This window comes from Calonectris borealis, chromosome 27 (assembly GCF_964195595.1).
Source record: "Calonectris borealis chromosome 27, bCalBor7.hap1.2, whole genome shotgun sequence".
Taxonomy (NCBI): Eukaryota; Metazoa; Chordata; class Aves; order Procellariiformes; family Procellariidae; genus Calonectris; species Calonectris borealis.
The window spans coordinates 3,231,233-3,253,980 of record NC_134338.1 but is presented as its reverse complement, the minus strand read 5'-3'; the positions used below and the strand labels follow the sequence as shown (position 1 = coordinate 3,253,980).

The window sequence follows — 22,748 nt, the reverse complement described above, 5'->3', positions numbered from 1 at the left end:
CCTGGCTCTTCCCAGTACAAACTGGCAGCTGTACCCAGAGCCCCCGAGCCCGGGGGGGGCAGGTGCTGATGTCGGGTTGAGCGCACGCGCCCCAACCAGCGCGAGATCTGAGAGCCGGTAAGAAGTTGCCCAAAGTGCCCGAAACTGCCTCAAACCGGACGCCCCGCTGGCGGGGCCCCACCAACCCGTTCACTGATTTTCCCACGCACACGAGTAGATGACGCCAGCAGCGGCGACGCCGCCGACCCCTCCGGCGCTCAGAAGGGACTGTGCCACGTCGTAACGCAGGGCGCACACGTCACGCAGCCGCGTGCCGCTCCCATTCATCATGTGCTACGAACCGGAAGGATCAGATCGTGTTTTCCCGCGGCTGGCCCCACCGTCGCGCCCCTCACTCCGTGGTCGTGGCGAGGCGAGGCCCTTCCCGGTGCTGCCGCGCCCTCCGGTGCGGACCCCTCTGCATCATCCGTCTGCGCGCGCACAGCCCCCTCCTGCCCTTCCCGGGGCCGCACGGCCGCTCTTCCCCGCGCTCCGGTGATTCATTATCCATGCTGATTTATTCAGATATCGCCACGCCCCCCCGCCACCGCCTTTACGGCAAGGATGGGATTTTGCGACAGAGACGCGGTTTGCGGCGTCTGTTGGGGGAGATGGTAGCCCTCATCTCTGAGGGGTTCTGGCGGTGTGCTGGGGGTCTCTCCTCGCAGGGCGCTGCTGCCTGCGGTCAGTACAGGGGAGTGTGTTGAAAGGTCTGTGTGGGGGGTGTTTAAAGGGGTTTTAGAGCGGGGGAGGTCACACCGCGGGGTGGGAAGCGGCCCTGCGCTGTGAGTCCGGCCCGGCCCTGGTCGGGCCATGGAGCTCAGCGGCCTAGTGCGAGCCCTGAGGCTGGAGGGGCCGCCCCCCGCTGTCCTGCCGGCCGAGCAGGTCCTCCTCCAGATCGGGCTGCTCTTCTCTGAGGGGGCCGGCGGTGCCCCCAAGGCCGGCGTGGTCAGAGACCTGGGTGCGCTTGTCGAGGCGGCAGAGTGCCGGTGGCTTTTTGGAGGCGTCAGCCCTGCGACGCTGGGCGAGTTGGTGGCTGCGCTGAATGGCTACGCAGCACCCCCAAAGCAGGAGCAAGATGCTGCAGATCTCCCCGGTAAGGACAGCGCGTACGGTGCTGCAGCTGAGAGAGCGGCAGATGTTGGCTCAGTGTTTCTACACCTCCTTGCGAAGCTGGAAGCTGCCAAGACCCAGGAGTCTCTGGGTGTCCCCGTGGTGGGTCCAATCCTATGCCGTGTGATGGGACCCATCTACATCTTTGCCGCAACACATATTGTGGAGAGGCCCTGGACAAGTGCAAGGTCTCGGTCGGTGGCACAGGAGCTGCTGGCGTTGCTGGTTCAGGCTGCAGGCTGCAGGTCGGTGGCTGAATTCCTTCGGGGAAAGAATGAAGATGAGGAAGGAAGATTTGCAGCAGTGATGGGGCTCCTGAAACAGGAGTTAACCAAGTGAGTAGGAAGGGGAGGGCAGCAATGGAGAGGGTGGCGTGTTTGGCTGGTCTCTCTGTAGGAAATACTGGAAATTTTTGGGAAACCGTGTGAGCTCAGGCGTTACAAGACAATATGGGGCCAAGAGCTTTACAAATACCCAGTAATGGAAGGTGGTGGGGGGGGAATCAGTCAGAGCTTACTGTCAGCTGAGAGGCACAAATGCATAGGAAATGAGCATTCGTTAGTTCCAGTGTTCACTGAGCTTATGTTTGTCTTTCCAGAGACACTTGGAAGCGTAACCCTGCCACGAAGCACGTGTTCTCCTGGACGCTGCCTCACGTCACCCGGCCCTGGCTCAGCCATTACCTGGAGCGTGTCCTCCCGCCGTCGCTGCTCATCTCGGACGACTACCGGGAGGAGAATAAAATCCTGGGTGTGCGCTGCCTGCATCATATAATTCTCAACGTGGTAAGGGATTTGAGAAATTAGATCCCCTTCTAGGTGTTGTTTGAAGGAATGGTGGATTGGACGCCTGTTATGATTCCTAACTTGTAATCCCAGTTCTGCTGTTAACCTAGCAGTTCTGCTCCATCTTCCATACCGTCCCTGTGTGTTTAAATGTGTGTAGTTCTTACATCTGTTAACACGAAGCAAAGAATTGCTTTGCCACCTTTTGAACTGAGCCAATTCACATATCGGCCTGACAATGGTTTGCAGAGCAGGGTATTAAAATAATGCCAGTGGAACTGCAAAAAAGGTGAGGGAAAGCGGCCGCTCCTGTGCATGGCAGGGTTTAACCTGCATTTATTATAGCACCTGCTCCCACTTTCTTGTAAGCGGTGTTCCTAATGTGGAGTATGTGCGAGGGTTGTTGTGTGGTGTTCTTGGGTTTTTTGGTTTTTTTTTTGTTTTTTAATAAAACCTGGCTTTCTGAAGGCTGTTCTCTTTTATTAGGTTAAGCAATATGATGCACAGGAATAATGTTCTGTTCTCTGTTGTTGCAGCCAGCTGCTGATCTGTGCCAGTTCAACAGGGCTCAGGTTGTGTACCATGCCCTTTACAACCATCTCTATTCACGAGAGGCCCCTCTCATCCAGGTAGGACAGCAGAACTTCATTTTAATCTGCCTTGTGGTACTGCCTATCAGCCCCACGAGGGATAGCCAGCTTAAGGCATGAGGAGGCAGGACCTGTTTCCTCGCAGATAGTCCGGTCAGGCTGTTACTAGCCGATGCTTGCGGCCAAGAGACAAAGTAACTCAGCAGATTTCAGGAAAATCTCAAAGTGGAGGGAAGATCTCTTGCCTCCTGTGCCCTTCCAGGTGGCAGCCCTGCTGAAGAGGGCCGGTAACAGGTAGTAGAAGTAGTCAGGTCTGTCAGCTGAACTGCAGCAGCTGTGGGCGGTCGGAGGGTTGGAAGTTACTGCTGTTTTGGAGAGAACATCAAAAGGACTGCCCAGATTTACCGTCTCGCACTGAATCAGGCAGTTCTGCTGTGCCTGCTGGACTTGCTGCCGATCCTGGAGAGAGCCCAGCGGCAGCAGAAGCAGGCCAGACCAACCTCCCACTGCGATGAGGTGCTGCAGCTGGTTCTGACCCACATGGAGGCAGAGCATCGCCTTCCGCTGCGGCGAGTGTACGCCAGGACCCTGCCTGCCTTCGTGCAGAGGTGAGAGCAGCAACCGCAGCCCTGCAGGGATTTGCTTTGGCCTTGGTCTATACCTCCCTCCTCAGCGTGTGTTCGTGTTGGCAGGCTTGGCATCCTGATAGTGCGGCACCTGAGGAGGCTGGAGCGAGTTATCCTGGGGTATCTGGAAGTCTGTGATGGCCCTGAGGAAGAAGCCCGACTGGGAATACTGGAGACACTGCAATGCACCATAGAGCACGCTTGGCCCAGGTACCCGTCTGGGGGTGAAAGACACTGTAGAAAGCATATCCTGGATGCTGTCCCTCTTTCAGAGCCAAAGTTACTGTTGCTTGAGGAAAAGGCCCTGAAATCCTAAGGGAGAATGTGTCACAGGGAGGAATTACTGGCATTACCGCTTTGCTGAAAAACCTGGCCCAAAAATTAAGCTGGGTCCTCATTTTGATCTGACTTCTGCCTGTTCTAGAAGCCTCAATTGGCTAAAATTGATTAGTTATGTTCTCTGCGTGGCAGAACTGTGGAGTAAGCCCTATGCTGTAAATTAGGCTGCCCAATGACGGGCATTCCCGCTACACCACCCTAAGGTTATCCCTGTGTTCAGGGCCTGTCCCCTCCCTCTGGTGGGGACACTGAGCGAGGCAGCTTCTTCAGCCTCATCGCTGAAGCAGTTGCTCATCTTCGGCCAGCTACAATCCTGCTCCACAATTAAATGGCAACTAACAGCTCCCGCCTGCAGCATCTAGCAACTAAGCAAGGCTGTGCTTTCCCCTCGCTTGTGAAGAGGATTTAGAATAAGGCGCGGTTTCCCTTTGCAGGATGCCGTGCAGACTCCCTGTGCTCCTCAAAGCCCTGCTGAAGATGATCTGGGACGTACACACTGACCAAGGTTCAACGCCAGAGACGGTAAAAGCCGCCTTGCTCCAGGGGGCCACCGAATGCCTCATCCTGCTGGATCGCTGCTCTGAAGGGCAAGTGAAGGTGAGCCGGGGACCCAGCACTGCTTCATCTCCGATCCCTTTCCCCTTAGAAGGGGCAGCGTGGTGCATGCAAGAGCCCACTTGCTTCCTCAGTCCGGCAGGATTTGAAAGCATCCATTTCCACCCACCTCAACGTTAGTACTTGACCTGACTGATAAATGACTTGATATATATATCAACAGCTATCTATACATGCTTTGTATAATTCTCCTCCAACAGATAGCTGGGGGAGGGTTGATAACACCATAAACCTGAGTGTACCAAGGCACTGGAAATTGATGCTTTTTGTGTTTCAGGTCCTGCTGGAAGGCGTGTACAGCAGCTGTGAGGAGAACCGTGTACGGGAATGCATCAGAAAAGTGCAAGAGAACACGTGAGGCGTGGCTGATCAATGCTCACCCTGCTTTTTGTACAGTAAATCTTTTTCGTTTATTTAAAGTTTCTGTCTTTCTCATCCCACCCCTGTTAGCGCCATACCTCCCCCAAACAAGATACACTTGTGTGCTCGCCTAGCCACATGCGGGCTTCTCCAGCTTTGAACAAAGCAGCAGTGCCCCCCCGTCCAGGTTCCTTCCCGGAGCACAGTCTGAGCTGAGCCTTGTGTGGTTGTAGAGAAGGTGGGGAATCTTCTTCTTCAAAACTGCGCTTCATGCAAGAGTTGTACAAACTTGGTGCAGTTGCCTGGGGTCGGGACGGAAACCCTTCTTTTCTTAAAGAAAATTATCAATTAGAATATTGAAAAAGGAGTAATTTTTGAGGCTCCTGCACAGAGTGGCGAAAGCTGGAAGGAGTTCTAGTGACAGAACTGGAGTCCTGTCATTCAGTACAAAATGCGGGTTCGGGAAGGAGTCAGGCTGCTTTTGTTTTGCTGGTTGGCTCTGTTTCTTCTTCATACTCTATTTCAATGTAGGGACGTTTTCTTCTGGCTGGTCCTTTCAGGGGAGTTTTCCCTTTAGATTTGGAGTGAGAGGCTTTCTTCTCTACTTCTTCCTCCTCTTCCTGTTCCTCTTCACTACTTGTCTCCAACTTATCCATGTCCTAAGACAGACAGACAAGAGTGACGTCGAAGCACGCTGTGTAACTAAACCTCCTCCTTCTGCAAAATTATCTCGTGTATCTGATTCCGTTTTGTAATTCCTGGCTCCCAGCTGTCTAGCCAGAGGCGTTGGGGTGTAGTGGATACAGTGCAGTCTGACTGTATCATTATGTTCCACAAATCTGATTTTGCTGGCTCTTACCCCATCACCAGAGACACCAAGGGGGTGGAGGTTACTTTCAAACAGCTTAGCCTGACATTTTATACCTGGTGCTTCACCTACCTCAAAGTCGCTGAGGTCACTGTCATCTGCTTCCACAAACTCTCTTTTACTCATGTCCTGTAAGAAATAAAGTCAGCAGCTAGTACATGCACACAATAGGGTGTCAGGACTCGCAACAGAAGAGCCATCAAGGTCACCACTTGCACACACGTGGTTTTTCTGAGTTCACCTCTCCTAATCTCTTCTCCTCACCCCGACATTCACGCTACAGCGTCCAGCGTGTAGGTGAATCAGAGGTGCTGCACCAGGTCAGGAAAGGATTAACGGTGGTGCTGTGGCTGAAAGCATTACCTCATCATCTTCTTCTTCCTTCTCTGCATCGGACTCGCTCTCGCTTTCTGCATCTTGCTGTTGTAGGGCTTTGTCAAAGGCGTGAATGGGGAAGTTGTAAATGTCTCCATACTGAAAAGGAAAATGTGGATTTTCTGTAAGTCACAGGAGGAAGACAGCCGTTGGTGGTAGGATCATCTAAAGCCTACGGCCTGCACGGAGGCAGTATCAAACCAGGCTGAACTTGTGGCTCAGCCCCTTCCCGAATTCTGAAGTACGCACTCCTGTACAGAAAATGAGGGTCTGCATTTTGGGGAAGCAAGTCCTCCAGCCTGTTACAAAGCCCCTCAAGAAGGGCAGCGTGCAGTCGCCCCCACCCCTCCTACACGGGCAATGCTTCTCTGTCATCCCCCGAGAACCAGCGGGACAGAGGGCAGCAGGAGCAGTTCTACTGCTGTGCTCTGGAGGCAGTGATCCTTACTGTGTCCTGTTTCAGTCTTTCCAGTAATTCCTTCTCAATGGCGTTATCCAGCTGAGCGGCAATCAGGGCTTTCTCCTAATGGAGCAAAAAGGAGCTGTGTCAGTTGTTTGAAAGGCATGTGGAACAGAAGCAACAGACAGGAGATTACATGAAAGAGTGGTATTACCTCTCTTCTCTTCTCTCGCCTTTCAATCTTTCTGCGTAGAGGAACGAGCTTCCTCCTACAGGGAACAACAAGCGCTCGTTAGTGAATCTGCCAGCCTCTTCTGTGGCAGATGAGCAAATGCTCATTCGGGGCAACAACCAGCAGTTACATCATTAGAAATGTGGCTGCAACTAGTTTAAGTGCGTTTATATACGCAGACCACACTGCCGTGAAATCCATTTCAGCCAGGCTCATTTACAAGCCTGCCAAAGCCCCAGGTGCGCAAGGGCTGTGCGTACAGCCAGCGACGGCGGCTCAGTGCACGGGCAGCGGCTCGATAAGCCAAACCAACGTGATCTCAGTTGTGTCACTTACTGTCGCTTGAGCGTCAGCTTCCGGATGCGGATAAGGTACTGCGTGATCTTCGTAAATCGCTGCTTGCATTTGTGTCGGATGAACCGCGGCCAGTAGATGAGGTTCTCGTCTATCTCTTCCAGTGCCTTCTCATAGTTCTTGCTTAGCAGGACCTGGGGGGGGGAAGGGAAAGGGTTGAGCTACGGAGCAGCAGCAAAGCGGGGACACATCTGCTCTTGCGAGGAGTCCCACCGCTCCCTGCCCTCCGCCCCCTCTCGGTGCGTTCCATTAGAGCACGCTTGGTCAGCCGTCTGCTCTCGTTAACTCACCCGCTCCCAGAGTCGACGGGGAAAAGGTGCCCGCTCTATCGTCTTCATGTACAGGTAACACCGACCTAAAGAGAAGAGGAACGCGATCCCAGGAGAGAGACTGAGCATGTCCCCGGCACCGGGAGAGTGCTCAGCGCCCGCGGGCAGGCGGTATTCGCCCCTCCCCACCCCGGGGGTTGTTCGTTGCAGTGCCGGACTCTCACCTTTCTCCTCCCTGATGGTCGCATACTGGCTGTTTGCCAGCGGGCAGGAGGAACGGTTGCACAGACCGGTCAGGTTATACTCGTTGCGGCAGAAGTTCTGGGTTTTTGTCCTGGAAAGAAGAAAGGTGAGATAAAGGGGAAGGGCGGGAGTACGCCACTGCACGCCCTGCCCCTCGCTGCCGCCCACACCATCCTCTCTGTCACTGTCACGCGTGGCCGTGGTGGCACAGGGAACCGGGGCACCCAAATCCGTCCCTCCCACTCCTCTCCCTGCAGACCCCCCGCCGGGAGAGCGCAGCCCTCCCCGTCCCCGCAGAGACTCACGTTATCTTGTAGGAGCAGAACTGCCTGTTGCCCAGCGTGTCCCAGACAACCTGCGAGGACAAACAGCGGGTGACGCACGCCGCGGCTCCTGCAGCCCCCGGTGAGGCTCTAATAGGGGGGACCCCACAAAGACTGGGCCCCCCCGGTGAGGCTCTAACGAGGTGGGAACCCCACAAAGACTGGCCCCCCCCGGTGAGGCTCTAAGGGGAGGACCCCACAAAGACTGGGGTCCCCCCCGGTGAGGCTCTAATGGGGGGGACACCCCACAAGGACTGGGGCCCCCCGGTGACGCTCTAAGGGGAGGACCCCACAAAGATTGGGGTCCCCCCCGGTGAGGCTCTAACGAGGTGGGAACCCCATAAAGACTGGCCCCCCCCGGTGAGGCTCTAAGGGGAGGACCCCACTAAGATTGGGGTCCCCCCCGGTGAGGCTCTAACGGGGGGGACCCCACAAAGACTGGGCCCCCCCGGTGAGGCTCTAACGGGGGGGACCCCACAAAGACTGGGCCCCCCGGTGAGGCTCTAACGGGGGGGACCCCACAAAGACCGGGCCCCCCCGGTGAGGCTCTAACGGGGGGGACCCCACGAAGACTGGGCCCCCCCGGTGAGGCTCTAACGGGGGGGATCCCACAAAGACTGGGGTCCCCTCTCTGCACCCACTGCCAGGGAGGGCGCGGGGACAGCGCATCTGCTGCCGCCACATTCCCGCTGACAGCCCCCCCCCCCCATCTGCCCCCCCCGGCCTGGGGACGGCGGCCCCCCCCGCCCGCCACGTGGTGGGTGGGGAGGCGGGGGGCGCGCCCCAGCGGCGGGGCGGGCGCCGATCGGCTGCGGCGCGGCTGCCTGGCGCGGGGCGGACGGGACGGAATCAACCGGCGGACTCACGTCGTCCGAGTGCATGCTGCTGCCGCCGGCCCGCGCGGCCTAGCGCGCCGCCATCGCCGGAAGGGGCGGGGCGCGGCCAGGTCTCGCGAGAGCTGAGGCGCCGGAGGGGAGGGGCGGGGCCGGGCTGTCATGGCGGCGGCGTAGGGCCGCAGCGGTGCGCAGGCCCGCGGGGGGCGGCGGGCTCTGAGCGGGGAAATAAACCCGTGGCTCCTAAACCCGAGAGGCTGTCGCGGCCCGCGCCCTGTCAAGTGCGTTGCCCCTGGGCAGCCCCGTCCAGGTGCTGCTGGTCGAGGCCTGTCTCTGTCTCTTGCTTGAGGCACCAGGGGCCCGGCCTCAGGCCGTGCCCCCTCTGCGCTTTTCGCAGTAGGAAATGGCAGCTGCATGAGTGGCGGAGGGCACAAGGTCGGGGTCAGCTCCCGGGGCGGACCCACGCTGGTTAATTTTACACCGCAGAAGCTGTGAGGGAAACGTTTGTCTGCAGATTCGCTCGCCAGGGTGGGAGAACTCTTTCCTCCGCAGCTGCCGGGACCTGCCTTGTCTCCCTCCGTCTCCCCAAGCTGCAGAGGTAGTGATACCTGTCTATGTCGCTCTTAATGCACTCAAGAATTAGATGAATTTTTTCAGCAGGGTGTGTAAAAAAATCAGGTCTTTTGATGCAAAGATTACGGCCTAATTCTTCACTCAGAGCAGAGAAACTCCATCGACGTCATTGGCACTGCAACTAATTTATTAACCAAAAAGAGCTGCCAATGCCAGAGGAAAGAGCCTGACTTGCCTGGCCGACGCGAACAGCAAAGCGCTGCTGGGTGAGGTGCCTGGGGAGGGCGGCTGGCGAGGCGCCCACCTCGCAGGAATCGGAGGCTCCACTGCTTTCGTGGTGCTCGCGGGGGGTGGGTTTCCAGAGCAACCAGCCGCCGGGCAGGCAGAGGGGTTCAGTGTTCATATTTAACCGGGAGGTGTGAATAGATCCCCAAATAGAACAGCGCGCATTTTTTCCTTCCATCACAGAAAGCAAACACGTTTTTCCTTTCATTCTTGGCAAAGCAGGGAAACAGGTGGAAGATGAAAATAACCAGGCTTTGAGAACAGGCTTAGCATTAGTCATTTCCAGTCAGCCTAAGAAATATAATTTCATCTTGTATGTGCAAAGCGAGGGGCAATGGGCCCACCGTGGATGTGGGATTGCCTGACAATAGCCATTTATGACCTTTGGTAATGAGTCATAAGGTACCAAATCTTGATGAATTGTTATTATCCTCCTGTTTCCCTGCTGGCAAGCGCATCTGCATTGTGCTGCCGGGGCTCCAGAGCAGTGAATCATCTGTTCTTTCTGGCAAGTGAAATGGCTGTGCGTTACACAACTTCTCATTCAAGACAGAAATGAGTTTATATAAAACTGCCAACAGCGGAACCAGAGAAGTTGTAAGTTTGAGGTTTCACTGGAAAAAATGAGATCACGGGAATTTCTCTGATACTTATAAAATTAATTTGGTACCTCTATTACTTCACACTCTCTCTCTTACTTAACTGTAACATACTTTTACAGACCATTATACTCAATAATTATTGTTAACAGTGCAGCTGCTCTCTTTCTAAACTCGTGGCCAGGAAATTGCAAAAGGGCAATTAAATCAATCTATTGTACTTCTCATTGCGATGGGTTAGGTTCACAAATGCAGCCCGTTACCCCATCTCAGCTGAGGGGCAGGGATTTTCAAAAACGCTCTATTAGTCACTTATAATCACAAGGGATCTAACTTTGTTGCCTGAGTCTGTGTCTAAGAGTCTAAAACCGCTTTCAGCCCTATTTCTCCCTGAATTTCTTAGAGTTCTTCAAATAAATGAATTAACGTAATGGATGTTGGAAAGGACACACAAGCAGCTCTAAGTGGCACATAAATAGCACAACACAAAGCTATACCGAGACAGCAATGAACGTTTTTTTTAACTGTCTTCAGAGGAGCGTGGAGCACATTAGCAGTACAGTGACATCTTTATTGGCGGACTGGCAGTGACACAGATGGATAGTGCCCTGTTGTTACGGAAAGGTTTCATGCTGGGGATTACAGCAGAATTCTGGAGAAAGAAATCTCCCAAAGCTGATGCCGCTGATTTAATTTTCGTGCTCTCCAGTGCTTTTCTTTCAAGAACAGTAAGCGCTTTAAAGACATTAACAAATGCCACCGGACTCATCTGGGAGAGATGTTGGCGTTATCCCCCGCTGCATGGGTAGGCTGTGCCCAAGACAATACTGTTCTGCAGGACAGGATGATACGATTCTCATCTTTGTAACTTTTTTTGACAGATGAGATGTCGTAAGTTTGGGTAACTTGCCGAGAAGTCACACAGCAAACGAGTGCTTAACTAAACAGATAGAGCCTCCAAATCCTTGGTCTCTGTCCCCTGCTGTGGATTGCACGGCCAAGAGAACAGGCCAACGATGCAGCCTGCGTCCATCCTGTGTCCACAAGTCTTGGGGGAGGCTCGGTTATTCTTGGGTGCTAATACATCCTTGTTCTGTAAACATAATACTAGCTTCAAAACAGGGCACGCATCTTTGCACTTGCTATTCCGCATTTTCTGCCTCCACATCACTGTCATCTGTGAGAGGGAAATCGCGCAGGGTTTTCTGAGTGGTGTAGCTTTTGGTTTGCATGGGGCATTCCTGGCTTAAGATTGCCTGGGTAAAGGAGAGAAGAAATCATGCTTTAGTAAAAATGGTGATTAATTTGAATAGTTGACAGGAGCATTACCACTTTTAGAGAAAGCCAAAGCAGCCAACAACTTTTGCCCAGGCAATAGAAGCTGTGAGTTAGGGAAAGGACCATAGCTCTTTTGTGGTTTTATTGTCTGAGTTTTTTGTCCCTTTTTTGAGGGCAGAGTAGAGCCCAAAAGGGAAGACACAATCCCTGGCAAATTTATTCTAATCGCCCCCCAAATCTCTGGATTATCAATCCCCTATACTTCAAGGGAATAAAGTATACTTAAACTCACAATCTTCTCCTCTTTAGCGGGAGGGTTGCGCAGGTAGCAACAGAGAGGAGCGTAAGCAATATTGATAACTCCAATGATGATCATCAGCCAGGGAAACCCGATAGCTCGTACAATCGCACTGCCCGTGGATGGACCTGCAAATTTAAAAATTAAAAAAGGCTAAGATGACGGAGAGCAAAAGGTGCCTTTCCAGTTTGGAGGGGGTCTATAAATCTGCGGTGACTGGGTTGCAGACTCAGTGCAGGTTGCTTGCGGTGAACGCTGGGTGGAGGAGAGGGAGCCTTAAACCGAGTGAGATACACGCTGAGTGCGTCATCCCGTGGGGAAGAGTAAGAGTTCACCCATACCGATCGCAAAGCCCATGCAGAAGGCGACATCAGCTATGGCATAGACATTGCCATAGACGGAGGTGTGGCGAAGGTCCACGAGGTGACCCATGATAGGCATCATTGAGGAGTCCACCATTCCTGCCCAAAGCAAGAAGGACCTGATCAGTCATCGCCTTCTCCGCAGGCAAGAGCCGCGTTTGAGCTGTGTGGCGCAGCCTGACCACCGACAACTTACCTATGGCAAAGCCAAGCCCACTGTTGGGGCCAATCAGCCCGTAAATATTTTTGGCCAGAGGTACCTTTGAGAGGAGGGAGAGAGGGTACATGAATGAGGCCAGAAGAGCTGTGTGAGGTGTGAAGGTGTAACGTAGATACCGATACACACGTGCAACCACTGAACATCCACTGACTGCCAGGCACGTTACTCCATCTCGGTACTATCATCGCCCTCACTGCCCCTGCTGGTTCTTCTACAGAAAGGTCTCGAAATTGTCTTGCGCTACTTACACAAAGGAGACTAATTCCCACCACAGCCATGCCGATCAGGGAGCACAGCCACCTGCAACGAGGCCACAGTTAGGAGAGGGCAGATGTTCTCAGTGTGCACAACACCACGAGCGTAATTCATGCTGAAAGCGCAGGACTGGGCTGGGTTGAGATGAAATCTCTTATGTTCCACTCACCGGCCCATTTTGTTAGCCAGAATCCCGAAGAGATTGGTGCCGATGAGGTAGGATATACTGGCAGGGAGGAACCCCATCCCTGAGAGAGAGAGAATTAAAAAAGCATGTGTCACCCCCAAGCAAATACAGGCGATTTGCAAAAATATTCACTTCACTAACTGCCTCTCTCATTTGGAGAACAGCGTGAGCCAGGCAAGGCAAGCGTTGGGCGCCCACTCTGTGGGTGCCCATCCGTGCAGTGGTGCTTCTCCGTGTCCTCCACTGCCGTTGCTCCGTGTCACGGCTGCGCTGGCTGCCCCGTTGCTCCATGCCCTGTAGAAGGGTGGGGATCCCTCTATGAAGACAGAGGGAGGCATAGAAAGTGCATTTGCTTATTGATGGGGGGGAAATGAGGCACAGTGATTCACCCACAAGATCTGGGTGAATGATCTTGTGCTAAATGCCAAACTTTTTCACCCCCTCTGCCTTAATAAACTCATCCTTCTCTCCTGTCATAGTTTCTTCCCCTTCCACCTTTCTCCCCTTGCCTTCTGCTTTGCACTTGCTAAATAAAGAGGAATAAAATAACTGCTTAAGTAAAAAGCTTAGGGATCATTACGTAGTCAAATATTTGCACTGTTTGCTGATTTACCAGTTGTTTATTTTTAATATACTCTCCTGCTGACTATAAATAAAACTGATCAGCTCCATTTCACTAAGACAACTTCCTTATTGAAACACACTGATTTATGTTTAATTTTCTCTCCTCCCTTTAACAGCTACAGAACACAGTTAATCCTGCAGGTTTAGTCCAAACTCTTCTGTGTTTTTTTTCCAGAATTACGGGAGTGGGCAAACTGAAGAGTACAAATAAAGAAGCCCCTTGAGTTCATAATGGCTTGTGAGATGGGTGGCTTGCAGTTGAATTGTGTCTAAATCCAAACTGCTCTCAAATCTCAGGTACCTGAAAATCTAGTGAAAGTATTTGGGATTTTCTTTGATGTCCACTGACCTCTGGGTCCTGCTAAGTCACCTCAACGGTTCCCCTTGAGTTCAGTGGTGACGGGAGCAGCCCTGAGTGCATTTCTCAGCCTGTGACATTTGTGGTTTACGCTGTCCCTTCTCCCCACTGCCAGAAACCTTGGGACGCTGCCTTGCCCTCGCCCATCCTTGCTCAATCACTTGCTCATGAGAAGCATCGCCGGCTCTTATTGGGGTGGATGCTCCTGCCTGACCAGAGGATAACTCGATTAGGAGCTCTCTCAGCCCTCCTGCTCCCAGGCTGCAATTCAATTTGGGATCTAAGTGTAGCCTGGGGCACCCCCCGGGTCATTCCTCAGCCAACTGGGTTTTATAACAATTAGTTTTTATTTTTGTAGCAAACACAGACAATGTTATCTCCATATCACATTTTCCAGGCAGCTGGTAATTAGCACGTACCATCCTGTCCTGCCTGGGACTCTCTAAATGGCCTTGTTTTACTCAGAGCTGCCTCTGCAAAACCCATCTGGCTCCACGATTTCAGCCCAGCACGATACCATTATCTGCCCTGCAGAAGACGGGATTCGACAGGCTTCCCATGCACGAAACAGCCTCTCTTCCAGTGTTATTGCTCTTGTGGGGAGTCTGATTCTATACAATTTTTTCAATAATGGAGAAAAGCACATTGTATAGCTATCACTAAGGACATTTCCAGCTCAAATTGGAGCAACACGCAGTCTGGGATCACTCACTCTGTGTGGGTGAGGGTATATGTTTTCTTCGTTTTTAGAATAAGAGATTATTCAATCCATCTCACAGTGCCAAAGCAGGACCGGTCCTAGCTGAACTATATCAGGCAACTGTTGAGGAGTGAAGGCTGCAAAGCACGGCACCTACCTAGCTGCCATTTCGGGGAGCACATGGTTTGCATCATCCAGATGGGCAAGGTGGGCTCGAGCATGGCCACCCCCATGTTGGAGAAGCAGAGGGCTCCTGACGGGGAGAAAAGGGAGAAATGCTCTATTTTAGCCACCTTCTGCTGCTGTTTCAAGCAGGCACGAGTGAATCTCTTTAATCAGGAGACGCAGGGGCACAAAGAGGAGCGCGGTGCCTGCTGACGTCCGCCTTTACCTGCAGCGACCAGGATGTAGGGGTCCCGCAGCAGGGTGAACACCGGCGTGCCTTTGGTGCTCTGCGGGATGGCAAAGGGGGTTACGTCGGCTGAGAGCCGCCTGTGCATTCACACCCAGCCTCGGCTCGGTGCCGGCACAGCCCTCCGCCCCGGCGAACGCCCGCGTCCTTCACGCCGCCTGGCAGCGGCTCACGTATGCACACACGTCTGTACTCACCTCGGGGGAGACCTTAGAGGGCTGCAGTATGCAGAGCTGCAAAGCTGGGAAGAAAACACTGATGTTAGCTTACATCGCTTCAATCCGCGTTTCCCTCTGGCTTTTCCTTCAGCATGACCCCTTTCATCAGCAGAGCCCTCGGGGATGCAGTAACTGTGTTTGGGGACATCGTTCAAGCGGGCAGGGGGGGAGGTGGGTCCCAGCCCTGCTCCCACGGGAGGGAGCAGCGATATTCCCTGAAGTGGACTGTGTTAGACGTGTTTTGTCAACCCACGAAGCAGTGAAATATGCAAATGCTCTCCGCCAGGCTGGCAGCTGCCTGCTGGGGAGCGACAACTAGAGCATGACAGAAATTAGATGTGGAAAAGAATAGGATTAAAAAAGAAAGTTTCATATGTATGGGACATACGTTTCATTTTCCAAAAGCTCTTACATGCTTCATTAAAGATGTCTTGCATTACATCTAGGCAAGGATGCTAACTGTGACTATAATTTAATTAGCTTAATACTTCCCACTAAAAATGCACATTTCTGCTATCTATAACTTTGCCGTTACTCTCTGAAGGCTCTCGTGGCCTGCATCTGTAATACAGCTATCAGAGAAAGAACAAGGATCGCCATTTATGCTGGCAAAGCCTAATTCCTTCGTGGCATGGTGAAGAGGCTGCAGACAAGTGTGCCTTTTACAAAGAATTCACAGTTCAAAGAGCTTTACTGAATGTGCTATTCAAGCCATTAAAGCAATCAAGGGGTTTATTAAGTAATGAGGGACTAATTCTTACTGTATTGCTATGTCATGCATCTGGTGGTAGAAAACATATGATTTAGCAATAACAGAATAACCAGGGCTGATGATATCACCCGTGTTGTATTAATCTGCCTCTTCCTTCACACAAGCCCTGTGAGATTCTTCCCGAAACGTCTGCCTTTAAATCTTTTCACGTTTCTTTTTTTGATAGGATTAAACCATTTGGCTTCTCACCTCCATCCAAGAGGGCAAGAAACGCCAGGACCAGGAAGGGAGACGATTTCCCCACGAACGCGTACATCACGCTCCCAAAAGGGGCCCCGACTGCAAGGGAAAGGCTGCGTCACACAGCGGCAGTGCCACCGTCCCCAGCGCCGGGGCGGCAGCGCTCGGCTCCTGCCGTCGTGGTTTTCTCCGAATCCCCCGGCGGGTGTTTGGTGATGGATTCTGTTAGAGAATTGTCGGGTCCAGCAGCCGTGGAGGGTGAGCAGAGGGAGGGAGGAGGACAGGCCAGCCATGCCTGCGGAATGCCGCCGGGGAAGGGGCACAGCCAGGCAGGTGGAAGCCGTAGGTGATGGCTGACACGGCTCTGGAGATGCCGTTGATGTAAACCCCGTTGGGAACAAGGTTTCCTTACTCAGCACACCCAAGGCCAAGCCTCCGAGAGCGATCCCCATCGCGTTGCCCCTCTCGAAGTCATCCGTGTACACGCTGGCCAGCATGCCCAAGCCTGGGAGCGGAGAGAAAGCAGAGGCCACGTGAGGCTGGCTGGTACCGTGGTGGTGGGGCTCCCCTCCGAAAGCAGCCTGGGCTTTTGGGGGGATTTATCTGCTTGCCGGCTGGGCTGTGTGGGTGCACCCTCTGCACCAGCCAGGCAGGCGCAGCGAGGAGGAGTTTGAAGGCGAGGAAGGCACTCGCTGTGTCTGTGCTGCTGATCATTCCTGAGACGGTAACTGAACCCAGACAAGGGGAGCTAACGCAGACTAAGGTGTAACTAAAGCATTTACCTGCGACTGATGAGAACGACGACCCAATGCCTTGGAGGGCTCGGGCGATGAACAGCAAGGTGTAGGTGCCCGAGAAAGCAAACACTGCGGAGGAAGGAGAGAGACGGCGTCAGGCAGAACTGCAGACTGAGCATTAAAACCCTGCAGAGGGTAACAGCGGCCTCAGCTTGCACCAGTTTGGGTGCTGGAGGGTGCTGGGTGCCACTCGTCCTTTCTTGTCACCAATTTCTGAGACCGGTTGCTCTGCTCTCACTCCTTTCTCCTGCACGGGAACAGCGGTGCAGGCACAGACCAAAGTATTTTCTCCTGCGCTGCTGCGTATGAAGGGCAGACCAAAGGGCAATACTCACTGACTGTGGAGAGGAACATGATAACGAATCCGATGAACATGGGGATGTGGTATCCTATCCTGGAAAGGGAAAAAAGAGGCACCGTCTCAGGGAGGATCCCTCATTCCAGGCTGAGATCTGGTCTTGCTGCCCAGCTTTAACACACACATCTCTGCGGGCTGGTGAGCATCTCCCGAACGTGTGGATGCGCCTGCGAGCGCTGTTCAAGGAAGCATCCAGTGCCTAAGTGCCCCCAGAAAATACTGTAAAGCACACCCAGGGACACGGCTCTGTTTTGCCAACTCATCTGCCCACCCAGAACATGTGGAGAGGAGCCCAGCGCCCCGCACATGTGTCTGCTAGAGACAAAGGGAAATTCAAACTCGGGCAGAAAACCTGAACAACATTACATCCATAGCGGGGTAGGAATCTTTGTTTGTTTATTTGATGGTTACTGGTATTAAATAGCATCTGTCTGCACCTGAGGAGAGCATTAGTGAGGCTTATGTTGTAATATAAACTCGCAAGCCCTTTGGAGGCTTTTAGAAAAGGTAAAATTCATGCTTATTTTGATGCATATATCCTCCCCCTCGCTATTTTACACACCAGTTCCTGTAATTCTGTGATTGCAGGAGCTGCAGATGTGCAGCACAGACCTTTACTGCTCAGCTAATGGTGATTTCTTTCGCAGGCAGGAGCTGCTTGTCCCCGAAGGGCTACACCCGGGTACAAACCAGGTCTCTGACCTACCTGTTGGTCAGGAGACCCACGGACGGGTTGACCATCAGCTGCACAAGAGCCTTGGAGGCAAACAGCAGCCCCACACGGACGTTTTCCTTGGCGAGGAACTCCTCGCCCTCCGGGCAGCTGCTCGGCAGTGGTGGGCTGCTGGCGGGGGGCTGCGGCGGGCGGCTGCTCTCCGTCCCGTTTGCCAAGTCCACGGTGCTTGTGGAGCCCGAGACAGTCACCGTGGTGTTGTCAAAATAGGAGAACATGGAGGAGAAAGGAGGAGCCTTCAAGGCTGGAGGAGCTGGCTCAGTCCGGGCTGGGGCAACAGAGCTGTTGGCACCTTCGTATTCTGTTGTATAAAGGAAGGTGGGGACGATCGGTACTGGAAGAAAAGCCAGGGAAGGGATTAGTTAATGATTTTACTCCATTTTCTGGCTCAGCATGGAGCTGAACTGAAGATGCTGGCTAGATGTCGGTGCAAGCTCCCTGCACCCAGCCCTCCCCACAGCTGTCCCTACGCAAGGACCCTGCCGGCATCATCCGGAGACCGACCGAGGAGCCGAAACCCCGAGGTGGCACCCAAAGAGCACAGCGAGAGCCGCACGCCGTACCCACGACCGTCAGCAGCATGTTGTCCAGCAGCAGCGCGACGAACACCACCACCAGCACCAACCTCCGCGACGCCCTGCCCACTGCCAGCCAGCGCCAGGGCACGGGTTTGGCAGCTGGGGGCATGGCCGAGAGCCTGGAGCTCACAGCTTGGGTCCTGCTGGCTCCTGGTCTTCAGGGCTGAAGGTCTATAACCTTTAAAGAAAACACTCCGGGTTACAACCTCCCACAGCTCATGGCTTCTCCCTTGGGAAGACAACTCCTGAGGTCGCTTAGTGTCTGTGTCCTCCAAGAGCTGGGTGTTCTTCCCTAGGAGCTGGGACCACCAGCTTTGCTATCAAAGACCTTAGTTTTATCAAGCTTGCGTTTAAAGTTGCAGATGGAGTACACTCTAACCTATTTCCGTTCTCCTGAGACATCTTGTACCTGCTTCAAGGCATAATTTAAGTCTTCTTGCAAAGACTCAAAGCACAGATCAAGCCAGTAGCTTATCTGTGGTAATCTCTACATCTTTCATTCCATGTTTGTTCTTTGGAGATTAAATTAGGTCTCAAAGGAAATTCATTTACCTTACATGTCTTTTCATTTGACCTAATTGAAATGTCATGGCAAGATACAGGACTTAAAAGCCTTACATACATGATTAAGATCAGAGCTTCCGAGGGACTGAGAGAAGATTGCTTGCTCCTTCACACTGAAAATACCCATCAGAAATTTGCACTAAACCAACCAAACAATTAGCCATTTACATTCTTATAGCTCGTAGGCATTTCGGAGACTAAGTGGCAAAATGGATGGAGCTAAGTCCGAACTATCACTCTTTCCAATACTCCCGTAGTTTCCTGAAATCCCAGCCAATGGTATTTATGCATTTTTAATTAAAAAAAGCAAACCGTGCAAACCCTCTTCCATCGAATATGAGTGCCACACAGGTCACTGAGTTGGGAAGCAGGGATGGTTTCTCACTGTACCTCCAAGTAGTAGCAAAGACCAAATAATAGAATTAATACAAGACAAGAGAGAGGTATATATAGATATATATATAAAAATTAGAGAGAGAGGATGAGTAAGGAAGCATAGACAATAAAGACATGTAGACTAATGTAGCCCTTACATCTCAAGCCACAAATCCTGTCCCCTTCTCAATTCAAACCTGTTGCGTGGAGCAGAGGAAAGCGAACGCTTACCCTGGAGCCCACCTTGGTGCGAGGAGCCGGCTGCTGCTGCGGGAGGCGGTGTGCTCTGCAGCCGCTGCTCCCGGAGGATTTATGATTACCTTTTATCAGAAGAGGATATGAGTGTCCCTCTTCCATGGAGATTTAATTGGAACCTCAAACAAGTTTCATTCAGCCCTGCAGCTCCCTCTGCGTCAGAGCAGGACGGTGGGGTGGGCTGAGGCGGATGAGGAGGAGAGAGGCAGGAGTGTTTATCTGCAGCAGAGGCACCCGCTCTCCAGGCTTTCATCAACACTTATCTCTCTCCGAGCACCTTAACTCTTGCCTGGGTCTGAGCGCACCGAACCTGTCCTGGGACTGCGCAGGGGGAAGCCTGCTCTGCCCCGTCGGCGGGTGGGTACGAGTGGCAGAGAGCGGATTCATCACTGGGAGACAAGGCTGGCATCATTAAATGGCCCTGGGAAATGATGAAATACATAATAGTCTAGGTCTTGGGCTACTGTCCAGTGACTGATGGCCATTCTCTTGCTGCCTAATGCTGCTTGTCCTTGGTACGGCTGCCCTCGTTCCAACTGTGACTCCGTGTTACACATCCCGGGGTAAAACCAGGCAGATTTCACCGATGAGACCTGCAGCATCCCAGGGATTTTTGGTTAACTCCGAAACTCAGGGAGCACAATTTGACGAAAGAGGGATATCGCTCTTGCCCGTGTTTGCGCGTCGCCGCAAACGGGCAGTCCGTGTGTGTTTAGTGGGTTGAAGCCACAGGTGTTGGCAGCGGGTGCGTGGGCTGGATGCGTGCGTGTCGCTGCCACCGCGTGCGCCGGGCATGTGGTGAAGGAGATGCATCAGCCAGCGAGTGGGGAAGGACTCGCTGCGTGGGTGGGAGAGGATACACAGCCGAAAAGGCAGCAGCGGCGGGGGGTTTGCTAAAGGGTCTGTGCGGAGGCTTTGCAGGGAGGTCTGCGTTGCTTTACAGCCTGCAAAGGGAGGGAAAGGAGCTGCGTGTCCAGCGATGCCCACAGCAGGCAGTGCCAGAGTCGCTGCTTCTCCCGCGGGGCGTGGTGCAAGGAGCTCCCTCCGAAGTATCTCTCTGCAGGCAGTTTTTTCCTTTTTGTGCTGACTGTTTTTAGCATTAGAAGGAAAATAAACTGAAAGAAAGCTCTTCCTCAAAAGGAAAAGAGAAATATTTAGGTCATTGAATCTCAGGGTGTGGGCTGGTCCATCAGATGCTGACAAGCTGACAAGATCAGCTTTTCAGGATTTCCAAAATTGTAAGTGTGATGAGAAGCGTTCGTAGTGGATGGAGATATCTTTAAGGCCAGAATGCACTGATCTGGCCCATGATTTCTGAGAGGTGTGGGGGAATCTCGCCTCTCCCCTGGCTATCAACAGGTTATGGTCCCTCCACATCTGAGTTCTGCCCTTGCCTCCTCCCCGCAGAAGGATGCTGGCAGGGGGGTGCTTTGTCCACAGCCTTTCCCTACGCTGTTATGCTCTCTACTTTATCTCCAGAGACAAGAAGATATTTCTTGGACTAACAAGGCCGGTTTCTCGTAAGCAAAGCTGGATGGAAAATTCTATCCATGCATGGGTGAGGTACTGCAAATGCCATTGAAAATGGGATCTCTCTTCTTCCGTCTTTTCTGTTTTCTTAAACTTTTGACACTTTGCTCCGTGATTTCTTTTTTAAACCAAAGCTGATACCATCATTCATTCAGGATACAGAGATTTACCGCAGAGGAAGAAAATAAATCCTAAACATATTCACCTTTTCTCTGTTGATGTGTAAATCTGCCATTGAGGCCATTTATCTGGCTTCTGCATGGCCAAAAACTATTGCCAGTAATGTGAGATGAGTGCATCCTACCAAGGAATTCTCTGGGTGTGCATTAAAGCAGAAGTTGAAGCCTTTAAATATGTTTCATGAGCTGAGAATTGAATGGCTAGGCCTGGAAATTATTTTCTAAATATCTGCAAAGTAGACAGAGGATGAGCAGTGCAGCACTACCATCTACTGAGGGAGCTCAGAATTGCTCAGCTGTACCTTGGGCTCTGGAGAGAAAATAGTTCAGATTCTCCTTCAGATGAGGAGGGGCATGTGGCGATAGTTATTATTATCTTTTTTCTTTTGTCGGCCCCGAGGTCAGAATACCATCTCATTTGGCAGCCCTAAGCAGCTGAAGGAAATTGCAGTGGTGTCACTTGTTTTGCAGAGATGATGGGAAGGCTTACTCAGATGTGCTTTGGAAGCATTTCCATGTGTCCATCAGGTTTTTCCAGGCAGTTCTCTTTGAGGTTTTTTTTTTTAACCATTATAAATGTTTGCCATGATTTTTTTTTCAATAACCCCACGGAAAAAAAATGACTACAATTTTCTTCCTGGCCAGACTGAGGTAATAAAGTATAGTGAACATTTCTGATGTAATGAAAAGTATAAGAGAATTTATGGGCTGTCTCAAGGCCCAGCATAGGATGTGGGCCTGAAAAATCGCTGATAGCAGACCTCACGCCGGCTCCGCAGGCTGATTGCAATTCCGGTGAATTCAGTCGACAGCAGGCTTCGCTCGGCGAGATTGCTCTCGGCTGCTGACTCACCTCAAAGGTGCAGTGAAATACATCCGCTGTGCAGCGAGGGCTCCTGCGTGCCAGCACAAAGCAGCATTTTACAAACCAGTGTGAGACAAATGGCTTATAGATGTCATACTGCCAGCCCGGGGTCGGGTGAACACGACAGCGTAAACACAGATTGGAACAGGCACCCCTAAAACCGTACCTTTCTTTAAAGTCACTCTCTGCTAATATTTCCTTTACCAGAAGGTTTCTGTTACCCCGCACAGGAGCCGCTGCGCTGGCAGTGGCCGCTGCCGGCTGCCTTCTGCTCCCCAGTGGGTGAATTTGCATCGTCCTCTCAAATGCTATTTTGTTGTTAGTCCAGGAGGCAAATTTTCTCAGCCTGCAAGAGTAGTTAAGAGCTGAATAAAAATATTTAGAACACAAAAAGGTCTGTTTGGAGCAATTGGAGTTTGCGTCCCTGCGGCACCTTTTAGCCAGGCTTTGAATGCAGGTGGAAGCAGTTTGCAAAGTGGTGCTGGCTGAAGTAACCCTTGAGGCTGCCATTTAGCGAGTGCTGCTGGTTTGTATTTTGTTAAGTCCTTTTGACTATTAACAAACGGGAGAGCTCGGTAATGTGCTCAAGGTCACGTTGCATTTGAAGGAGAGCTGAAACCTGGCCAAAGCCTCCCAGTTTTGTGTTTAATCCACTCGACGGCGTTGTCCCTTTGTCTGGGGATTATTTATTGTGTTTACTCCCTCTTGAGCCAAACAGTCTCTTGTGCGATTGTTTAGGTTTCTTTCCATCAGTCTCACCAGTCCCTGGTACTTCGTTGCTCCTCCAAACAAGCACAGAATTGCCAATATCTCTTTGGAGACATATTCC

The 22,748-nt window shown here is 52.4% G+C and overlaps 3 protein-coding genes and 1 non-coding gene across 4 annotated transcripts; 1 reads left to right on the top strand and 3 right to left on the bottom strand.

Moving 5' to 3' along the window:
* Window positions 1-255: 255 nt before the first annotated feature.
* On the bottom strand, window positions 256-350 carry LOC142093667 (small nucleolar RNA U13). The gene has a single exon (XR_012677489.1). It is a non-coding gene; the product is annotated as a small nucleolar RNA U13 (small nucleolar RNA).
* Window positions 351-599: 249 nt separating this feature from the next.
* Window positions 600-4,526, top strand: TTI2 (TELO2 interacting protein 2). Its single transcript, XM_075174978.1, has 7 exons — window positions 600-1,487; window positions 1,751-1,937; window positions 2,474-2,566; window positions 2,951-3,135; window positions 3,220-3,363; window positions 3,927-4,089; window positions 4,385-4,526. The coding sequence occupies exons 1-7, from the start codon at window positions 853-855 to the stop codon at window positions 4,463-4,465; spliced, it is 1,488 nt and encodes a 495-aa protein (XP_075031079.1). The 5' UTR covers window positions 600-852; the 3' UTR covers window positions 4,466-4,526.
* Window positions 4,527-4,550: 24 nt separating this feature from the next.
* On the bottom strand, window positions 4,551-8,476 carry MAK16 (MAK16 homolog). Its single transcript, XM_075174979.1, has 10 exons — window positions 8,398-8,476; window positions 7,514-7,563; window positions 7,190-7,299; window positions 6,987-7,051; window positions 6,679-6,830; window positions 6,325-6,379; window positions 6,159-6,233; window positions 5,699-5,809; window positions 5,408-5,464; window positions 4,551-5,126 (listed from the first exon to the last, which is right to left on the bottom strand). Exons 1-10 carry the CDS (start codon window positions 8,410-8,412, stop codon window positions 4,938-4,940), a joined length of 879 nt encoding a protein of 292 aa, XP_075031080.1. The 5' UTR covers window positions 8,413-8,476; the 3' UTR covers window positions 4,551-4,937.
* Window positions 8,477-10,963: 2,487 nt separating this feature from the next.
* On the bottom strand, window positions 10,964-18,260 carry SLC18A1 (solute carrier family 18 member A1). Its single transcript, XM_075174629.1, has 15 exons — window positions 18,137-18,260; window positions 17,547-17,907; window positions 16,818-16,876; window positions 16,468-16,551; window positions 16,098-16,190; window positions 15,695-15,784; window positions 14,713-14,756; window positions 14,495-14,555; window positions 14,261-14,356; window positions 12,404-12,482; window positions 12,228-12,279; window positions 11,956-12,019; window positions 11,739-11,858; window positions 11,392-11,525; window positions 10,964-11,077 (listed from the first exon to the last, which is right to left on the bottom strand). The coding sequence occupies exons 1-15, from the start codon at window positions 18,258-18,260 to the stop codon at window positions 10,964-10,966; spliced, it is 1,575 nt and encodes a 524-aa protein (XP_075030730.1).
* Between the last annotated feature and the right edge of the window lie 4,488 nt (window positions 18,261-22,748).

What these genes read in the sequence shown, in the direction of transcription:
- MAK16 (XM_075174979.1), bottom strand. An exon ending in TTCTGCTCCTACAAGATAAC is followed by an intron (nt 7,300 to 7,513) that starts GTGAGTCTCTGC and finishes TCTTCTTTCCAG; the next exon opens with GACAAAAACCCAGAACTTCT. An exon ending in CCCGTCGACTCTGGGAGCGG is followed by an intron (nt 6,831 to 6,986) that starts GTGAGTTAACGA and finishes TCCCCCCCCCAG; the next exon opens with GTCCTGCTAAGCAAGAACTA.
- TTI2 (XM_075174978.1), top strand. Translation starts at nt 853, where the DNA reads ATGGAGCTCAGCGGCCTAGTGCGAGCCCTGAGGCTGGAGGGGCCGCCC. An exon ending in GAGAGGCCCCTCTCATCCAG is followed by an intron (nt 2,567 to 2,950) that starts GTAGGACAGCAG and finishes GCACTGAATCAG; the next exon opens with GCAGTTCTGCTGTGCCTGCT. An exon ending in CTGCCTGCCTTCGTGCAGAG is followed by an intron (nt 3,136 to 3,219) that starts GTGAGAGCAGCA and finishes TCGTGTTGGCAG; the next exon opens with GCTTGGCATCCTGATAGTGC.
- SLC18A1 (XM_075174629.1), bottom strand. Translation starts at nt 18,260, where the DNA reads ATGCCCCCAGCTGCCAAACCCGTGCCCTGGCGCTGGCTGGCAGTGGGC. An exon ending in CCTCTAAGGTCTCCCCCGAG is followed by an intron (nt 14,556 to 14,712) that starts GTGAGTACAGAC and finishes GCCATCCCGCAG; the next exon opens with AGCACCAAAGGCACGCCGGT. An exon ending in CTGGCTAACAAAATGGGCCG is followed by an intron (nt 12,280 to 12,403) that starts GTGAGTGGAACA and finishes GCCTCGTTGCAG; the next exon opens with GTGGCTGTGCTCCCTGATCG.